Here is a 21673-nt window from a genome sequence, read left to right as displayed (position 1 = left end):
CCTGTGTCAGTTCTGGAACTGTAGTCATGGTCACAATGCTATTTATATAGGGTTTGGTGAAATCAGGCTCATCGACTCTGGTGAGGTTGAGGATAAAAGAGATGGTACCAAGACCTAGCACTAAGAGTTAGTTCATTTACATGATACATTCTGCTCTGGTTGACCACTTCACTGCATTTTTGAGATCAGAATCTCTATTTTCATCATCACTTTCTGATGAGTTATGCAGTTGTCATCCAAGGAGGGAAATGGGCAGGGCATCTTATGGCCATTGAATCTGTATGATAACTACTTGATGAATGCATGCTCTATTATACAACAAATTTTTGTTCACTACCCCATACCATGAGAAATATGTATTTTTTAGTTATAAACTAATTTCATTCTCTAATGAAATACCTCTTTAAAAATATTTTATTTATTTATTTGAGAGAGCAGGACAGAGAACACAGGCAGGGGGCAGGGAGAGAGAGAAGTAGAGAAGAGAAAGAGAAGCCCCTGATACAGGGCTTGATTCTAGGATTCTGGACCATGACCTGAGCCAAAGGCAGACACTTAACCAACTGAGCTACCCAGATGTCCCTGAAATACTTTTTCTAAGGTATTATATGTATATATATTTTTTGCATATTACCTACAATAAACAATTCCTAAGAGATTCTGAATACCCTTCCTCCCCAAGCTCACCTTAATTGGAAAAGAAGGTAACCAATTGAGAATACATTATCAAACCATTTTCTTGGCCATCTTCGGTTAATTTATATTTCTAAAAATTTTCTTTTAATTAGGTAGGTTCAAAATATGATATTCTCCAGGAAATAATGATATTCAGAAGTACACAACTAAACTTCTCAGTCTACATAGTGTATTTATAGACAGTTTGAAAACTATCCTCACATACCTCTACTTTTAAAAAAAAAAAAAAGAATGAGATAGAAATTATCACAAGAAAGATTAATACTGATTGTGTGTACTTAAAAATGAAGAATCGTGAACTTTCAAGAATAAAAGTATTTCCATACTAATAAGTTGAATTATTCAAAGAAAATATAAAATATTTTACATGGGTTTTAGTGTGTGAATCATTTCCTTTATGATGAAAATGATCGTGTTTAATGATGTGAATCATATCTTTTAACAGCTATGATAAATCTCCTAAATCCAAACTGAAAATTGTGTGTCAGAGGCTTCCAAATTAAAAACAAAAGAAATACCCTCCCAGGGTATGTTAGTAATTTTTAGAAATGTGCTATCTCTCAGTTTATGCACTTGAATACCACTTGGTAAATTCACCTGCTGCACTAATGTGTACTTTGGCTTCATGCAGAGATAAAGATAACTCATTACATCCTTTTAATAATTTGAATCCAAATGGCTGTGGAGAAAATAGTTTTCATCCTGGGTAAATTTAGTTGTATCCTCAAGGTGTACCTGGGCCTGACTTTGAGTCATTTGCTTAGGTGTCTTGGTATCATATTTGTTTAGTGTAGGGCTAGGACACCCCAGTTTAGATGAATCCTCCTCTGAGTCTCAATTCTCATAGACAGAAATATATATACTGGCTTCCCGGCATATGTCCTAGCCTAGTGAGCTACATTGATTTGATTTCTAGAAATTTGATCACACTAATGATCTTTTATCACCTTATGTATGTAGAGCCTAAGGCACTGGGTTATAATTTGATTTGAACAGTAATCTATCCCTACAATATAAGTGATTTATACTTATTCTTTAGAAGTATCATTCAGTTATTCTAACTGACAAGGTTTATACAGTGGAATATAATTAGTACCCTATTTCTGTATGATCTTTGCATTTCTTGCTTTCTTTCAGGCAAATTACCTCAGTCCATTTCTATTGGGACAGATCCTGCTGACAAAGCACTCAAGTCAGGGTTAATCATTGTCAAAGTAAAATGGAAAATGGAAGGAACTCTTTTTTTTTATAAGCAAAAAAAAAAAAAAAAAATCAGCATAAAAAAGCCATGATTATAAAAAATAAGTAAACTACCTATAAATATCTCATTAAATAATTATTACATAATTTTAAATGCCTAAATTATAGTTAAAATGGTTTCAAATAAACAAAATACATTAAAATGATAAGTTAGCCCAAATATTTAATTAAATGAAATTATTACCTATCCACATAAGTGTCATCTTCAAGAAAATGAATCACTACTAATATTTATGAATCGTGCATATATACACTTGCTATTCCAACTAATAATAACATGTACATACCTGAAAAAAACTCTGTGAATTTAAAATCACTTGTTACTTAATTTTAAGGACTTTTTCCCCTAGATATTTCTTTTATCTTCTGCCATAGGATTACCAAGAATTCAATAACATATTTTTTATTCAGATATTTTCATAAGATTTATTTGGGGAAACTTCTCTAAAATGTCATCTTACTTTTAGTAGAATTGAGAAATGTCATGCCAACTTAGCCTTGTTGTAAAGCTTAAATAAGATAGTACACAGCTTCTGTGCATAAGAGTTCCATAAATATTAGCCATTTTGAAAAGTTTTCCCTTATTCCTGATGATTATCTTTGGCATTCACAAGTTTAAAAGGTCTCTCCAAATTAAATAACTTTTCTTTTTTCTCTTATTTCACATGATTTTTTTTCCAATTCTTCTATCCATTATTCTTTTCCAGATATATTTTTATTTCCAAAATAAAATTCCTGAAATGAGCAATCAAATATGAATTAGACATCCAGGAAACATACCATTTAATGCTTTATTTTTTTATTTTAAATACTTCCTGATATATGATCAAGGTTTGTTTCTGATATTTTTTTAAATTTTCTTCTTGCTTTTCTATATTCTTAGTTTTAGCCAGTGATCCCTCTTTATTAAGGTGGCTATAATGATTTTTTAAATAATTTAAAGAAATTATGGCTAATTCAAATGTATCCCTATGCACTAATAATTATTAAGTTAAATCTATTCCATCATGGTATTGTTGATTTGTCTACTTGAATTGTACTTTTATCTATGTATGATAAGTTTTAATGTATTACAACTTTTTCTGTCATTTAACTGACATTCTATTGTCATTATATAAGAGATGGATATATCGAATATTAGCAAATGCTTGGCCAAGTTATTTTATTTCATTTCTGCAAACAACTGCATAATTCTACCTTGTACTAGATTAGACTCTTAAAAATTAAATCATTCCTGGGGTCCTGGGTGGCTAAGTGGTCAAGCAGTCAAGCGTCTGCCTTCAGCTCAGGAGATCAAGCCCCAAATTGAGCTCCTGCTCAGTGGAGAGTTAAATAATTACTATCCCATGAATAACATTTTTCACCCATTTAAAATAGTTTTTCTTCTTAAATTAGTTCCATTTATGTAATTATGTTTATAGTTACATAATGTTAAAATTTTTGGATGGACCTTATTAATATTGAGTTATTATTTTTTTTATGTAGGATTTCTAAATTTGTTTCAGGAAACCTTAAGTTTATACTAGGTGCTGACTTCTCTCCAAATTCTAAAATATGACTAAGGTCCTAAAGTTTCATTTTGAATTTTTTGTTTTAGTACTTGTTTAACAGTCAGACACACAGACTCTAGACTAAAAAGTCTTTCTGGATTTGACACTAAGCTCTACCACTTACTAGAGAAACCTTGGGCAAGCTACTTTGTATCTTCATATCTTGTCGGATTTAGAAGGATGGCTGCTTTCATTTATTTTTATTTTTTTATATTTTTCAAAATTCAATTTGCCAACATATACTATAACACCCAGTGCTCATCTCATCATGTGCCCTTAATGCCCGTTACCCATTTACCCCATCCCCCTACCCATCTCCCCTTCTGCAATCCTTCGTTTTTTCCAAGTTAGAAGCCTCCCATGGTTTGTCTTCCTCTCTAATTTTTCCCCACTCAGTTTCCCTCCTTTTCTTTATGGTCCCTTTCACTATTTCTTATATTCCACATGTGAGTAAAACCATATGGTAATTGCATTTCTCCAATTAACTTATTTCACTCAGCGTAATACCCTTCAGTTCCATGCACATCAAAGTAGACAGTAGATATTCATCCTTTCCTATGACTGAATAATATTCCATAGCATGTAGCTATATATACATACACACGGCATCTTCTTTATCAATTCATCTGTTGAAGAACATCATGGCTCCTTCCAGTTTGGCTATTGTGGACATTGCTGCTGTGAACATTTGGGTGCAGGTGTCCCAGCGTTTCACTACATCTGTATCTTTGGGGTAAATCCCCAGTAGTGCAATTCCTGGGTCGTAGTTCTATTTTCAACTTCTTGAGGAGGCTCCATACTGATTTCCATAGTGTCAGCACTAGCTTGCATTCCCACCAACAGTGTATGAGAGTTCCCCTTTCTCCACATCCTTGCCAAAATTTGTTGTTTCCTGACTTGTTAATTTTAGCTATCCTGACTGGTGTGAGGTGGTATCTCATTGGGGTTTTAATTTGTTTTTCCTTGATGCTGAGTGATGTTGAGCATTTTTTCATGTGTCTGTTGGTCATGTGTATGTCTTCTTTGGAAAAATATCTGTTCGTGTCTTCTGCCCATTTCTTGATTGGATGATTTGTTCTTTGGGTGCTAAGTTTAATAAGTTCTTTAATTTTGCACCTAGCCCTTTATCTGACATGTCATTTGTAAATATCTTCTCCCATTCTGTTAGTCGTCTTTTGGATTTGTCAGTTGTTTCCTTTACTGTGCAAAAGCTTTTTACCTTGGTGAAGTTCCAAGAGTTCACTTTTACCTTTGTTTCCCTTGCCTTTGGAGGTGAGTCTAGTGAGAAGTTGCTGTGGCTGAGGTCACAAAGGTTGCTGCCTGTGTTCTTTAGGATTTTGATGAATTACTGTCTCACATTTAGGTCTTTCATCCATTTTGAGTCTGTTTTTGTGTATGGTGTGAAGAAATGGTCCAGCTTCGTTCTTCTGCATATGGCTGTCCAATTTTCCCAATAACATTTGTTGAAGAGACTGTCCTTTTTTTCCATTGGATAGTCTTTCCTGCTTTTTCAAAAATTAGTTGACCATAGAGTTGAGGGTCTACGACTGGGCTTTCCATTCTGTTCCATTGATCTATGTGTCTATTTTTGTGCTAGTAGCATACTGTCTTTTGATGATTATAGCTTTGTAATAGAGCTTGAAGTCCAGAATTGTAATTCCACCAGTAAGGAAGAATTAAAGACTGAAGAAGGGAAGCATCAGTAAACAGGCAGACAGCTGTGGGAAAGAAGCAGTCAGGAGATAGAATAATGGTAATGCTATCTTGAGTAGCTTCTTTTGTGCAGACATTGAAGAATTCTATTTTTCTATTTTTCCATCTGTTATCAACATTTCTGAAAACCAAGCCTGCTGTTGAATTTGTGAATAGGTGTATTTATTATTAAACACATTAAACTGGTTTAGAGACTATTATTTCCTATTGTTGTCATAGCCTCAGTTTAGAAAGTTAAAAAGTTTGCCTTCCAAATGGAAGTAAAAGCATGAGTGATTTCATCTTGAATATAAGGTCATCTAGGGAGACATGGTTAGCTTGAGGTGAATACCTCTTTTTTCTTCTTACCAAATCATGCAGAAATTATTCTTTTTGGTTTTGACTGTTCAGACATAAATATGGAAATGTAGTTTTTGAGATGGTATAGACCTCTGGCTTGTAGCCCAATGATGATGGTAAATTAAACAAGATTGAAGATATCTTGTCATTTATCTTCACTAGTTTGTTTTGTTTGTGGAGCATTAGTAACAAAGAGGCGATTGTACTGATTTTGTAATATTCTGTATACCCAGCTATTACACTAGCCTTGGTCACCTTGGTGACCATGTTCCCTTCTGACCTTTTTTTTTTTTCTTTTAAGAAGATTTTCTATCCAGCTTATGAATCCCAAGTGCCTTAATGAGTGCCTCTGTAGGTAGCCTATTGTGCACAGTTGCAATAGCAAAACAGTACACTGGAGATGCAACACAGCAGTAATCCTATTAGCAAAGGCAGCCAGTGTCAGAGATAACATAAAAAAGCAGTTTGAGTGAGATGGGAGGGCATTCCAGCTCATCCATGGGCTGCTGAACAAGGGACATTCTTCACCTCATCAGCAGGTATCTGACTATGGATCTTAATTTTCATTTGGGGATGGAGTACCTTGATTATCACACTACTATTCAGTGACAAGCTGTTATTCGTGCCTGCTTTGTTGCTAGCACCTTATTTGGGGATTCTTTTAACAAGGACGAGTAATGACAGTTGAAGGCAATCACTGTGAAGAAATCTCTCCTCCCTACTTCTACCTTGTAAGGCTCTGAGATTTAAATAAGAAAATATTTAAGGAAGTATTTCCTACACTAACTTAATGTAATTCTAAGCCAAAATTCTAGATCCTGATTCTTAAATAAATGAATAAACATAGTTTTGTTTAATTGTTCAACTGGATATTTTGTTTCAAAATGTTATTAGTGTTATGTGACATAAATCTTCATAGCTGACCCTCATTCAATAACTTGAAAAGCAGCTGATATACTGCCCACATCTTAGCCATTCTTCTAGTTCTTATCTTCAAGCTTACATCTGCTGTATCTAACACTTCACCAAATGGTCAGTAGGCTGATTTTGCCAGACCCTGCACAGAAAGCACTGCAATTCAAATTAGTTATTAAAAGAGCTCTCATTATTGGATTAACAGCAGAATTTAATGCAATAAGCATAGATAGATAATGCAACACAGAAAGCAGAAAGTATAAAAAGGACAACCTCTTGTTAGAAACACCTCACATTTCAGTGCCTGCTCCTGATTCTGGGATGCAAATTGTAGGTGTGTTTGTCCTGTAGAAAATTAGAGCCAGAATTCCATTAGAGATCGTTGAGTGTCGCCCCTGACTTAGCTGTTGAGAAAACCACATCCAAGAGTATTCCATTTTCTTTCTTTCTTTTGTTTTTTAAGATTTTATTTATTCATGAGAGAGAGAGACAGAGATGCAGACATCGGCAGAGGGAGAAGCAGGATCCTCACAGGGAGCCCAATGTGGGACTAGATCCCGGACTCTGGGATCACGTCCTGAGCCAAAGGCAGATGCTCAACCACTGAGCCACCCAGGTGCCCCATAGTGTTCCATTTTCTGACCAATGTCACACAGAGACTGTGTTAACATAAGGATAAGAATCCAAGTGTTCTGACTTCCACTTCATTTTACTGCCACAGAGTACAAGTCATTAACATTAACATAAAAAGTAATTTGAGCACATGCTTCATTGAAAACAGACTGTATTATAATATCAAAGATGTTCCAAGTCCAGAAAGAAAACCATTATAGTATGAAGTGAACAATGGGTTTCCCAAATGAAGTGAGCACAAGTCTTGACTCTTTCTCCTTTTTGAGAGATGCCTGTCAGTCACTTAAGATTTCCAAACCTAAATCAGTATATGTCTAGAACAGTTAAGATGCTTTAGACTTCAAGTATCCCAGTGGTGGTTACTTTTAAAACTGATATAAACAAGGGGTTTATTAATTCACAAAATAAGTAGAACAGAGTGTAGGGCAGTTAGAGAGTTAGCAAGTTCGTCAGTTTCACAATGTCAAGATTCTTCTCCCTAATTCTGTTCGCTTTGCTTTTCTAGTAGCACTTGTGTTTCCTGGCATTATGTGCAGCCATAGGCAGGAGGAAAAGAAAGAAAAGAAAACAAGAAGAAAGAAAGAGAAAGAAAAGAAAGAAAGTAGAAAGAAAAAAAGAGAGAAAAGAAAGAAAAGAAAGAAAGAAAGGAAAGAGAGAGAGGGAGGGAGGAAAGAAGGAAGGAAGGAAAGAAGGAAAGAAGGAAGGAAGGAAGGGAGGAAGGGAGGGAGGGAGGGAGGGAGGGAGGGAGGGAGGAAGGAAGGAAGGAAGGAAGGAAGGAAGGAAGGAAGGAAGGAAGGAAAGAACGAGTGGCCAGTCTCTGCCTGTGTGTCTTTTTCGGAGTAGAGGAAAACTTCCCCCCACTCTCCCCAGTAGATTTCCCCTTACAACTCATTAGTCAGAATTACATCACATGTCCTTGTCTAAACCAATCACTGTCAAAAAAATGGAATTACCACAATTGGCTTGGAGTTTTTAACCTTCATTTCCCCTGAAACATAAAGCCTCCAAGCATCTGGACAAAATCAGGGTTCTGTTGAAGAAAAAGAATTAGAAAGTATTTGAGGGAGGATGGTGATTGATTCATATAATTTGGGTATATTTCTTAATTACTAAGCATGTGTTTCTTTTAGAAGATATTTAGAATGTAAGACATTATCAGAACCCCAGATTCATCAGCATCTGACAGGCTACTACTACTTGCCACAAATCTGAAAACATCTGATGCATGCAATAACATGGCACCTGGGAATACATACTTCTGTGCCAATTATGATTGATCTGCCATAGTTGGAGGAATCATTATTCTACTCACAGAAGCAGGAAACAACAAATGTTAGAGAACAAGACTTTTAACTTAAGCAATGATGGAAGATTTGATTCACTTCCCTGACCTCACTCCTCAAATAATTTCATTGACTCTCCCAGAAACTGTACTTGTGGACTCTTTAACTATCAGGCTCAGAATTTAGACCAGACCTATGATAGCAGGGTAGTGTTTTAAAGTCTGAAAATGGGGCAGACAGAGGTAAGAACAGGCATCTTGTCTTCAAACTACATTGAATAGACTTGCTGGACTCTGGCAGAGAGTTCCTCACCTAGGTGTTTTCAGGACCTAATATGAAGGCGAGGCAAGCCTGAGGTGAGGAGCTGGATAAATAATGAGCGCCTAAAAAGATTCCCTCTTTTTCAGCTTTCCCTATATCTAAATCTTGCTTTTGACATTGCTTCTTCTAAAGCACTCTCATTATGTTGCTAGAAACCTTTAAGTGGATGTATTACCTTAATTTCCTTTAAAACAATGCCCACTATGACAATTTGTTCTAGGTGATCGATCCTTTCTCCTCCAAGTTATGCTTCAAAGTAGAGGAAAGATTTTTAAAATGAGATTGAGTCTGGATTGTGAGAGCTTCCTTGAGGTTAGGCTAAGTCATCTGTATTCTATGTTCATGAACTAAGAAAACCAGACAAAGTGCTTCAACACAGTAGTAAAAGAGAGAAATCAGGGTTTCAGAGAGATGAATGTCATCTGGACTGTGTAGGACAGGACATTGAAACAGGCAAAGACACTAAAGGCAAGGAATCAGCTAGTGAAGTACTGCATGCTTCAAGTGGAAGAGATAAACTCCCACACCAAGGAAATGACTCACACAGAAGGAGCCATTACAGAAGAATAACAATAGGAATCAATGGAGGACTGTATATGGAAAACTAGGTGTAGGTAGGAAGTATTGGCAGAAATTGACCCTAGTGGCCAAGGCGGGGTGACAGAGACAATAACAGAAATGGAGCTTTCATTTTATTTTATTTTATTTTACTAGCTTATACTTCTCTTCAAAAGGTCCTCTTCCTTTCTTTCCTTTCCCTGGAACAGCCGAGCTAAACAAAATAGTCAGTCCCATATAAAAATAAACTTGAAATCTCCCACCTTACACAAGTTTTATAATCAAGCCAGCCAAATATTTCCTAAAAACCTAGCACGTAGGAAAGAAAGAAATATGGTTAGAAATATGGTTCCTGCTCTCAAGGAATCCAGCTCGGGGAGATAATACTAATATATATAGGACTAAACATAAATACTGAAAATAAGCCCAATTAGTGCTAGTTTATAGTATATGCGGTATATATGCAGAAAACCTCTAGTTCAATGAGGGTTAAAATAGTCAGGCAAGGCCATCTAGAACCTGTTTGAATAGTTAACCATTTTGACCACTGAAGATATTAGTAGGCTTTTATGTAGAGGATAAAGCAAACGTTCTTTGTTGATATTAATGTTTCTATTTGCAAATCACTGTTCTTGGCACAATTCTACCTAGGGGACATCAAGAATTGCTGCTCAAACCAATAGTCAAGGGTGGTGGCCCTGGTTCTCCTGCCCTTCAATAGGTTAAACCCATCTATTACCCAACTGCTTTAATTCATTTGAAACTACCATATCACAAAATCTAAGTGTCATGAGTTGTAACATTTATGCTAATTATTTTAGACCACTTTTATTTGTTTAATGCACAGAAATACTAACATAAGTTCTAATAATAAATCTAAGACATGGTTTTCTTTGTTTATTAGAATATAGTAGTTTGTTTATTAAACTGTAATGTTATTGGAAATTAATGGTACAGTTGAGCTATTTATTACATTTGTCTAAATATTTTATTGATAAAAAATTTAAAAGTTTTCAAATTGATTAATAGGGAAAGGGTTCAAATCATTCCACTTATCCTGAGAGTTAAACGTGTGTTTCCTTTAGAAAGCCTTCTATGACCCCAACCTAGATTATCTGTTTTTTCCTGTAGTTCTGTAATACTTTGTGTATATATTACTGCTATTTCAACCTTCTTAATGTGTTGCTGGCTTTTAAGTTTCAAAAGCAACACCTGTTCTTTTAAAATAAATGAATGTATACTAGAATTGTGTAAAGCAAGAACAACCTCCTGTTCATCTCTTCCAAACCCAGCTGTCCTGAGTTAATCAGAAAAACAATTTTGTGGGTTTTCTTTATCTTGTATATACTTCTCTCAATGCTGCTACGACATTGATTTGTAATCATTTATTTTCAGTTTGTCTCTCACTCTCTTCCAATGATTCTCAACCCTGGATGCACATTAAAATCACCTAGGTCATTTTTCAAGAAATTCATATGCCCTGACATTCTCTCTTTAAATTCTGATTTCACTGCTCTGAGGTGAAAACTAAGTGTGTCACATTTTTGAAATCATCCCAAGTATTAATGACATCTGATTTATCTGTGGGTCCCTATCCCTCCTCCTTTCTCATCTTGAACTCTCATAAGAAAATGGTACTCATGGTTGTTGAATACATTGATTAATTTGTTTTTAAAGAGACAATTTGCCTTGATTAACTGAAATGGAGAACACCTAAAACCTCATCTCTAATTTGCATACAGAAATGCCTCACCCTATGGAAAAAATATATCACAGAAAAATGGATAGCGAGGTATATGTTAAGTTTTTTTAGTAACTAGACGGAAATGAGACCGCCAAGGCAAGCGAGGGTCCAAGAACAGATTTTATTGCAGGCACCCTCGGGCGAGGTTCCCCGACTCACGGGGGAAAGAGAGTGAGTCGAGGAAGTCGCGCCAAGACAAGGTGGTAGGGGGTTTACATAACGTTGTAAGGCAGAACGGTTTCCTATTGGTTGGCTCATATGCAAAGGAAGGATTGCAATTCGACCAGTCAAAGGTGACTTCCTCCTCTGGGGTTTGAAGGGCATTGGGTTCGGTTGAGGAAGTCCAAAGGAGAGGTGTAAGGGTCTGCTCAAGCTGTCATCCCAAGTGGAGGTGGTGACAGGAACTTCAGCCATTTTGGCGTATCCGCCATCTTGAGGAGTTTCCCTTCCCGCCTGGCCCCAACATTCCGACCTTTTGTTTTATATAATGGTGTCGGGGCGTCGACTCTGCTCTGGCTACTTCCTGCTGACGGTGGGGCGTCGTTGTAGGGGTAGTCGGATGTGGGCAGGCGAGAGTATGGGTGAAGTAAAAGTTGGTTGACAGATACCCGGGTGAGTTCTTGCAGGCGTTCCAGTCTTGGGGTACCGGCTGCAAGGGGATCGGCTGGTTTGAGAAAGTTCAGACATCCAAAAGGTTCCTTCGGCATGTCTTGAAGTACAGGTGATGGGTGTCTTCCCTGAGTAACAAGTTCTGGGCATGTGGGTATAAGATGAAAAGTAGCGCGAGGTACCGCTGCCTTTCATGCAATCACATTCTACCGCTTGGATCGGGGGGCTCAGGAGAAGTATGAGAAGGATCCCTAGCCAGGCGGAGTTTGGTGGGTCCCACCATCTGGGAGGTTCATTTGATACCTGTGGGTGTCCGTTTAAGGTTGTTGATGTGCACCCATGCGGTATGTCCCAGAAATTTTGCCGCGGTTGGGGTGGTGAGGATGACCATGTGAGGTCCGGTCCATCGGGTCTGCAGGGAGCCTGGCTGCAGATTTCTGAGAAGGACCTGGTCCCCTGGGGATAAGTCTCGTGGAGAGGCTTCCTCGGAGGCATTGTCGGTCGGGGCCGGAATGACAGCATCAGCATGGGCTCTCAAGAGGGCCCGGAGGAGGGTAAGGTAAGGCAGATAGGATAAAAGAGGTGGAGGAATGGCCGGGAGGTTGTGGTTGATAAGGAAGGGCCGACCATACAGTAACTCAAAGGGACTCAAACCTGATGGTCCTCGGGGGGACGCCCGGAGTCTGGTGAGAGCTATAGGTAACAGTGTGGGCCACGACAGGCGAGTCTCCAGGGTAAGTTTAGTGAGTTGAGCCTTAAGTAGCCCGTTGGCCCTTTCCACCTTACCCGAAGACTGAGGGTGGTAGGGGATGTGCAGCTTCCAGGTAATGTTGAGGCTCTCGGCCACCTGTTGGGTCACACTGGAGATAAATGCCGGCCCGTTGTCTGACTGTAGGGTCCGGGGTAACCCAAACCTCGGGATGATGTGCTCGATGAGGATTGTGGCCACCACATCTGCAGTCTCTCTGGCTGTGGGGTATGCCTCAATCCATCCTGTAAAAGTATCAACCAAAGTCAGTAGATAACGAAAGGCTTTATGGCGGGGCATGTGAGTGAAGTCCAGCTGCCAGTCTTCACCGGGCTGATGGCCTCGGAGCTGATGGTTAGGCCCCGGCCTGCGGATTCCTCCCTGTGCATTTACGGCCGAGCAGGTTTTACAAGCCCTATGGACAGCCTCAATCACCTTAGGTAGGGATGGATAGTAAAACAGGGGCTGGAGAAACTGGTTCAGTGCCCTTGGGCCAATATGGAGAGATTGGTGGATATCAGTAATTAGGGTATGGGCCAGGTTTTCTGGGAGGGCAATCTTCCCTTGGATGTAAATCCATCCTTTACTTTCTGCCTTTCCTCCCAGGGCCTGGAGGGCTTGAGTTTCCTTTATAGAGTAGAAAGGTCGATGAGGGGTATTAAGGAAGAGGATGGGAGATATTGGGTTACTTAAGGCCGTTTCCCTGGCCACTGAGTCGGCCTTATTATTTCCTATGGAGACCATGTCTTTAGAAGTCTGATGGCCCCTACAGTGAACGATTGCAACCTCAGTGGGCAGACTAAGGGCCTCAAGCAATTTGGCAATGAGAGGTCCATTTACTATAGGCGTCCCCTTGGTGGTTAAAAATCCCCGCTCCTGCCAGAGGACGGAATGAGTATGAACGATGAGATAGGCATATTTTGAGTCGGTGTAGATGGTGACTCGTTGTCCCTTAGATAGATGTAGAGCCCTGGTGAGAGCTATAAGTTCAGCCCTTTGGGAAGTAGTCCCAATTGGGAGGGGGACTGTCTCCACTACCGTCTCTGGGGTGACTACAGCATAGGCGGCGTGTCTCCGACCATCCGCAGCCAGGAAGGAGCTGCCATCTACAAAGAGTATACGGTCAGGGTTGGATAATGGCTGATCAGAGAGTCCAGGGTGGGGAGGGGTGAGATCCTCTATGAGCTGCGGGCAGGAGTGAGTGGGTTCAGAGGTAGGCGAAGGTGTAGGCAACAGAGTTGCAGGATTTAAGCGGGGAGAGGTAGAGAGGGAGATTTGAGGGTTTTCGATGAATAGCAGATGGAAGAGTTGGAGACGAGAGGGGGTTAGGTGGGCCAGGGATCGGTGGCTAAGAAGATCCCCAAGTCGATGGGGGGAGTAAACCACGAGGGGTTGTCCCAAAGTCAATTTGAGAGCCTCCTTAGTTAAGGAGGCAGCAGCTGCGAGCGCCCTAAGGCAGGGCTGCCATCCGCGGGCGGTGCTGTCTAGCTGCTTAGATAGATAGGCTATAATCCGGTAAGTAGGTCCAACCGGTTGGGCCAAAAGGCCAGTAGCTGAACCCGACCGCTCCTCAGTGTAAAGGTGGAATGGTTTTGAAGGGTCAGGCAAAGTTAGTATCGGCCCAGCGGTGAGACAGTCTCTTAACTTGGAAAACAGGCGGCGGACCGAAGAGGGATCAGTGAGAGGACCCTGGGGAGTGTCCTTTGCCGCTTGGTATAAGGGGCGGGCCAAAATAGAAAAGTTTGGAATCCAGTGTCTAAAGAAGCCAGCCAACCCGAGGAAGGAAAGTATTTCATCTGCCGTCTGAGGGGGTTGGAGCTCTCGTAGGAGGCGGATACGGTCTCCGGTAAGAGATTTAGAGGTGGGGGTCAGGTGGATTCCCAGATAAGTGACCGAAGGGGTGCAGAGTTGTGCCTTAGAGGGTGTGACCCGATACCCTTTGCTCCCTAGGAAGTTAAGTAGGGAGGTGGTGTCATCCTGGGAGATGGTGAGGGCAGGACTGCAGAGGAGGAGGTCGTCTACATATTGTAGTAAGGTACTAGCCTTAAGGAGGCATTGTTGTAAATCCGCAGCCAAGGCCTGACCAAAAATATGGGGGCTGTCCCGGAACCCCTGGGGTAGGACAGTCCAAGTTAATTGTCCAGAGGTATGTGTGTCTGGGTCTTCCCAGGTGAAGGCGAAAAGAAAGTAGGAATCGGGGTGTAGGGGAATAGTAAAAAAGGCATCCTTCAGGTCCAACACCGTAAAGTGAGTGGTGCTTGGAGGGATATGGGATAGCAGGGTATAAGGGTTAGGAACCACTGGATGGAGAGGGACTATTGCCTCATTAATGAGTCGGAGGTCCTGAACCAATCGATAAGCTCCGGAGGGTTTACGGACCGGCAGGATGGGGGAGTTACAGGGAGAGCTTATGGGAATCAGAAGTCCCTGACGCTTTAGTCGTTCTATGATCGGTTTGAGGCCGAGGTGATGGAGGAGGGAGATAGGGAACTGGGGTCTAGAGGGGAACTTGGAACCGTCCTTGAGTTTTATTTTGACGGGAGGGTGGTGGGAGGCCACTACAGGTTCCGAGGTATCCCATACTTGGGGGTTCACGAAGGGTAATTGATCCGGGGTAGGAGTAGATGGAGTGGAGAGATATAGGATGAGACGAGCTGAGGGTGAGGAGGGAGGAGAGGGGGACAAATGAATAGTTGCCCCTAGCTTTTGGAGGATATCCCTACCCAGCAGGGGCACTGGGCATGAGGGAATCACCAGGAATGAGTGAGAGAAGGGGAACCCATCCAGGCTACAAGTAAGGGGAGGTGTGGCCCTAGGAGTGGAGGAGTTCCCGTCGATCCCCATAACAGCGACTGGTGAGGGTTGAGTAGGTCCCGCGTAGGAAGGCAGAACAGAATAGGTAGCCCCCGTATCCAGCAGAAAGGAGATGGACTTACCCGCTACCTGGAGCATGGCCCTGGGCTCGGCCTGGGTGAGAGGGGTGGCCGAGGCTGGGCTCCGTCAGTCTCCTCCAACCCGAGCAGTTGGAAGGCTGGACTCACCGTCTCGGGTCTTCCCCCGCGTTGAGGAGCCGAGGATTCCCTGAGGCCAGGGCAGTCGGATTTCCAGTGGCCCATCAAATGGCAGAGAGGGCATGGTCGAGTTGGTGCCCTCGGGTTGGGGCACTGCCGGGCCCAATGGCCTTCAGCCCCGCCTTTGAAGCAGGCCCCGGAGGGGTGCGGGTGGGTCCCCCTCTCTGCTGGCTCCTGGAGCCGCGGCCGCAGGGCTGCTACCAAGGCCTGGGTTTGTAGCTGGACCTTCTGCTGGAGTCTGGCCTGTCGCTTCAGCTCTGCGGCTTCCTCACGGGAGTTAAAGACCTTAAATGCCATTCTCACTAGGTCAGAAATGGGGGTCTGAGGGCCTTCCTCGACTTTCTTTAATTTTTTGCGGATATCTGGGGCTGACTGAGAGATAAAATGTGTGGCTAGAACCGTGGCCCCCGCGGGACAGGCCGGGTCCAAGCGAGTGTACTGAATTAATGCCTCGGTCAGCCGGTTAAGGAATATAGCCGGGTTTTCGTCAGGGGCCTGTATGATTTCTCTGATCTTGTCATAATTTACGGCCTTATTAGAGGCCGCCCGCATGCCAGCGATGAGACATCGGACCATGTGGTCGCGGCGCCGGCGGCCATCTTGACCGTCTTGGTAATCCCAGCCTGGCTCTACGGCGGGGACCGCCTGAGCACCGACCGCCATTGTGGGGTCCGTAAGGTGGACCTGATCAGCGTGTCCCCGGGCAGCAGCCTGGATACGTTCCCTCTCCTCAGTGGTGAGGGTGGTGGTCGGGATGACATGTAAGTCATGCCAGGTTAGGTCATAGGCCTGCGCCAAGTATTGGAATTCCTTGATGTAGTTGTCGGGATTGGCCGAAAAGGAACCTAAGCGTTTTTCTATTTGGGATAGGTCTTGTAGAGAAAAGGGCGCATGGACTCGGACAACCCCTTCAGCCCCTGCAACCTCCCTCAAGGGGCAGACCAGGTCCGGGGAAGAGTTTTTGGATCTGGTACGGGCAGAGATAGGAGGAGAAGGGAGGGGGCTGGAAGGTGGTTGAGGTTCTGGGGCTGGGAGGAGAGGAACGGTTGGAGAGGGTATGCTCGAGGCTGGGCCTGGGCCTGGAGTTTCGGAGATTGAAGAAGGAGTCGGGGACACAGGTTGTTGGGGAGCGGGTTGGTAGGGAGGAGGAGACAGGTGTGGGGCCCTTACAGGGGGCCTGGAGAGATCTTCAGGAGGCTCCACGAGGGGGGATGGAGGGGCCAAGTTGGAGTCTCTAGAGGTGGAGTGGGGAAGAGTCGGCGGGGGAGAGCGGGCTAGGAGTACCTGAAAGGTTGAGCAGCTAGAGCAGAGTTCTGGTCTGGAGCGCAGGGTCCAGAAAGCCTGGACATAGGGCACCTCAGACCATTTGCCTTGGCGTCTACAGAGATTATCAAGGTCCGTAAGTATCTGATAATCAAAAGTGCCTTCAGGTGGCCATTGCGATTGGTTATTCAGCCGATATTGAGGCCAAGCGACGGTACAGTAATGGATAAGGCGTCGCCTTCGTAAGTCCTGGTCTAACTCCAGAGTTCGGAGATTAGCCAGTAGGCATCCTAAAGGCGTTTTGGAATCGAATTTGGACTGGGAGGTTCCCATGGCTCCTTCCCGTATCAGCTCAAGACTTGGAGGAGGGCGTCCCCTCGACTGTGAATTGAGCTGCTGCTTACAGAAGTGGTCACCGTGGAGTAAGGACGTCTCCTTTACTCCCCGGAACCGCGGAGCCACCAGGTGGCGGAGGAGGGTTTGCCCTGACGCGGCCGCGATTAGGACAGGGCGCCCCGGGAGAGGGTCGGAAACCAGGGAACACTCACCGCAAGGAGTCCGGTGACCCCAGCAGAGAGAGAGAGCGGAGTTCCAGTCCTACGGAAGAGGAGAGAGCCTCCGTGCTGTTGCAGGGGCTCGATCTCCTCCCGGGTTTCGGCACCAAATGTTAAGTTTTTTTAGTAACTAGACGGAAATGAGACCGCCAAGGCAAGCGAGGGTCCAAGAACAGATTTTATTGCAGGCACCCTCGGGCGAGGTTCCCCGACTCACGGGGGAAAGAGAGTGAGTCGAGGAAGTCGCGCCAAGACAAGGTGGTAGGGGGTTTACATAACGTTGTAAGGCAGAACGGTTTCCTATTGGTTGGCTCATATGCAAAGGAAGGATTGCAATTCGACCAGTCAAAGGTGACTTCCTCCTCTGGGGTTTGAAGGGCATTGGGTTCGGTTGAGGAAGTCCAAAGGAGAGGTGTAAGGGTCTGCTCAAGCTGTCATCCCAAGTGGAGGTGGTGACAGGAACTTCAGCCATTTTGGCGTATCCGCCATCTTGAGGAGTTTCCCTTCCCGCCTGGCCCCAACATTATATTTCCAAAAAAATAAATTATATTTTCCTATAATTTTACAGAAAGCTGGAATATATATTAGAGGATCATTTGGCTCTAAAAGGTTTAAATTATAAATTTTAGTGAACAATTCAAATATAATTAAAATAGGCCTAAATATTAACCCTTATGCTTCATACACCACCAGAAAAGTGTTGGCCATTATTTGTAAAAATTAAAATTACACAGTGAGAGTTACTTCTCCAGAGGAGAAAGGCTTGATGATAAGCCATGCCCCACAGTAACCTTATTATGCTCACAATCTCAACATGAACCTGCAGCCTGAAGCCAAACTGTTTCATGGTGGTAGTGACTAATCCATGTGGGGACCAAGCCTATGGCTCTAGTTTTGTTTAAAACTTAAGCACAGAAAGTCCCTACAAACCCAGTTACTGACTGATGTGAGAATTCATTTTTCAAATAACTAAACGCTGTGAAGCCTTTCTTGGGCACTCAGTTCATTATTTTCAGCTCTTTCATCTAAAGGAATTTATCGTGCACTTTGTTGCTTATTCTTGACTGCTGTTTCTTGATTATTTGTTGAGGAATATCTGTCCTGTTGAGGGCGGCTGTTGATACTGTTTATTTAGTATCTGTCCTATGGTTTTTATACAAATACAAAAAGCCTGTTCTTTCTCCTGTGCTGTCCTCCTCTCCTCACCCCACTGAGCTTCAGATTGCTTTTAAAGGGTGATCTGGTAATCCCTGTGTGCACTGGTATTAAAAAATATGCCTTCCTCCTTTATTTGTGAGAATTTTAAAAAGACTATTATTTATTTATTTTTATTTATTTATTTATTTATTTATTTATTTATTTATTTATTTATTTAAGATAGTGAGAGAGAGCATGGGCAGGGGGAGAGGGAGAAGCAGGCTTCCCACTGAGCAGGAAGCCTGATGTGAGGCTCGATCCCAGAACCCTGAGATCATGACCTGAGCTGAAGGCAGACACTTACCTGACTGAGCCACCCAGGCACCCCTAAAAGACTAGTATTTAAAAAGATTACACTTGTACTTTAAAAAAAATTATATCTATATATTTAAAAAAGGATATCCAGATCAAGTATTAGGTCATATTTATCTCAGGCAGGGAGTAGGAGCATATTTTAACAACTTCATGAGTAGAGAAGTAGTTCAGACTCTGTTTTTTGAGCTTTTACCTAGCCAGCCCTAAATGTATTAAATCAAGGATGTTTCTCCCCATGGAAAGTTAAATAGCAGGTGTAGTACTTAATGAACTGCAGCAACTTGGGCTTATTGGTGTGGCAAATAGATTGTGATATTCATTTCCAATTAAAGTTCTTTTGCAAAGATCAATGAAGCACATTTTCACAAATTGAATCACACTAAACTAATAAACAAAATTCTCCCATCCCTGTTGATGGCAAATTGTTATTTCCTTAACATTTAAAATCCCATCACACTATTAATTATAAGATGAAAGTGCTAGGAAAGATCAAATATTTATTTACCCATGTGTCTGTGTCTTATTTCCAATTTTATATATTAAAAAAGGAACATTAACTATTTGTAAGAAAGCTGTGTAGGAATAATTTTCCAGACTTAATGTTTTTGGTCTTTGATCCATAAGCATTTTTTTATTTACTAAATAACATGCTTGTCCTAATGACTAAAAGTTCTGATCTTTGGGAAATTAGAAAAGAATCTGTTATAGAGTAACCTTTAATTAATGAATGCACAGTTTACATTTACATTAGAAACAATGGGTGTGTGAAAAAAGGAAAATAGCTTGGGACTTTGCCTTTAGAACTACTGAGTTGCTTAAGAAAAAAAATAAAATGTTAATTTAGCAATCTTAAATGTCACTAGTTTATTCAAAGAATGCACAAATGTTATGATATTCAATTTCAAGGACCTTCTAACTTTTCACCTACCCTTAATATTTCTTTCACGGTATACTTTTGGAGAAATGTTATACATTTTCAGAGTTTTCATTTTAAAACAATTTAAGTTTTAAATTTTTTTAATGAAAACTACGAAAGAGTGCACTTGTTCTGGTGAGCAGTGGGTGTTAACTAACTGGAATTTAAAGAAAAGCCTCAAAAAAAAAAAAAAACATATGGGAATAGCCATATGCTTAATGCATTGAAAGTACAAAAAAATTTTTAATTTAAATGTAGTTGACACACAATGTTACATTAGTTTCAGGTGTCCAACACAGTGAGCTTTTAAAGTTTTAATGTGTCAATATTGATGCAAGATAACTGAAATGGAGCCGCTTCTGAAGGAACTGGTAATGTTAGAACACGGACATCTATTTTCAAACAACTAAAGGGGATATTTGGTGGATATGCACATGCAAGATTTTCCCTCTGAGAAGATGCTAGAACTTAAGAATACTTTCCACACCATGGTCTACTACTTCCAAAGACGTCTTCCAGTAGCTTCTGGGATGAACAGTATTTTGAGAACATTTCTAGCATAAGGAAGAGCTTATCAAATAATACTCCCAAACCAAGCAGCATTAGGGTAATTTGCCAGTCCTTGTCTGTGTGGTCTTTCCAAAGAGGTACAGCCTAATGGGGGGAAAGAAAAAGGAAAAAGAACATGTTAAGAAAAATGTATGGAAAAATTCTACTTTGATATTCTCCTTTACTTCTTCCTTTCTCCTCTTCTAACTCCACACTTCTCTTCAACAGCTCATCTATCCACTACACTTCGAGATTTTATGGGTCAGGAATTTAAGAGGAAAAAAAAAAATACTGTGGTTGGTTGTCAAATCCATCTTGCAAATAAAGGATTAAACAAGCATACACATACATGTGCAGGCCACACATGACCATCTTAGATCATTTCATAAAAAAAAAATAGTGGGAAAATCTTAATATCAGAACAAAAGACATTTAGACATTTATTTAAATTGAGTAAGGTTAGTTTCACAAAGCTCACTATATAAATGCATTTTCCTCACTTTTTCACACACCAGTGACCCTTGTCATAAATGAACGTGAGCCTGCAGTCCACCTTTGAGAACTACTATACAGAATGCCTTGTTTCAACATGTTTCACTAGTTGAAAAGCATATAATTAACTTTTCAAAATGTAACATACCTACTGTTTCTTTGGGATCTTGTTAAAATGTAAGGCTGGTGTGGTAGGTCTGAGTGGAGCTTGAGATGATGCATTTCTAAGAAGTTACCATATGATAATCATCCTGCTAATCTGTGGACCACACTTTGAGTGTCAAAGAACAAAACTATTTTCTCCCAAGTGTTAGTAACTAATCTATAAGGCATGATCCTTTCCAGAACTTTTCAGGTAGGGGAGGGAAGTGTGTTATAACAAAATTCCTTAAAGACACAGAAAAAAATTAATCAGTAGTGATGATGTAATTGAGGTATAATTTGGGGGGAGAATAGTAACATTTTAATCAAACTTTATTCACTTACAAATTATTTTGTCCTTTGGTCAAATCATGCCACATTAACTATCATTACTTTTATTTGACTTCAAGAACATGCTCATGTTTTGAAACATGTGTTTCTGATTGATTGATGCTTCCTCCAATTATTCCCAGGCAATTTCCTATTATTGATCAGCTTCCTTTAACATGTATTTTAGTCACAAATGAAGAGAAGCGCTGGTGCGACGTCCAATTCTTTTTCTCTTATTAGCACACTGAGGCAAAAAGCAGGAAGAGAAATGGAGACATTGATTTTAAAAGGATAATAACAACTTCCACTTCTATAGTATTTTCTAATTTCCAAAGTTCTTGCGGCAACTAAACTGCCTTCTACAAGCTTGAAGATCATACCTGTTTCTCTGGAAGTAGTCCCAGCATCCAAGCCCAGTACCTGGCAAATACTAGGTACAGTGGGTTGAATGGAGACACCCATTCCCCACCCCGCCC

At 41.3% G+C, this 21673-nt stretch overlaps 2 protein-coding genes across 9 annotated transcripts in view; one reads left to right on the top strand and one right to left on the bottom strand.

The window, feature by feature from the left end:
- The window catches only part of SPAG16 (sperm associated antigen 16), a 911935-nt gene that overhangs the window by 792183 nt on the left and 98079 nt on the right, over positions 1-21673 (top strand). Inside the window, exon 17 of one of the 8 annotated variants that reach the window (XM_077885067.1) lies at positions 19966-20018. The exons of 6 other annotated variants lie outside the window; for them this stretch is intronic. In XM_077885067.1, the coding sequence (XP_077741193.1) occupies positions 19966-20003 (38 nt within the window). In that variant the 3' untranslated portion in view covers positions 20004-20018. Of the gene's footprint in view, positions 1-1833; positions 2006-19965; positions 20019-21673 lie in introns of those variants that run through there. One more of the 8 variants, XM_077885064.1, reaches the window with a different exon arrangement.
- Positions 12476-18104, bottom strand: LOC144305781 (uncharacterized). The gene is made up of 3 exons (XM_077884880.1): positions 18063-18104; positions 15306-17300; positions 12476-12614 (listed from the first exon to the last, which is right to left on the bottom strand). Exons 1-2 carry the CDS (start codon positions 18102-18104, stop codon positions 15309-15311), a joined length of 2034 nt encoding a protein of 677 aa, XP_077741006.1. The 3' UTR covers positions 12476-12614; positions 15306-15308.

The sequence above is a fragment of the Canis aureus genome, chromosome 36 (genome assembly GCF_053574225.1).
Source record: "Canis aureus isolate CA01 chromosome 36, VMU_Caureus_v.1.0, whole genome shotgun sequence".
In the NCBI taxonomy this organism is placed as follows: Eukaryota; Metazoa; Chordata; class Mammalia; order Carnivora; family Canidae; genus Canis; species Canis aureus.
Note: the sequence above shows the minus strand (reverse complement) of the source record. Positions and strands in the feature narration are given on the sequence as shown.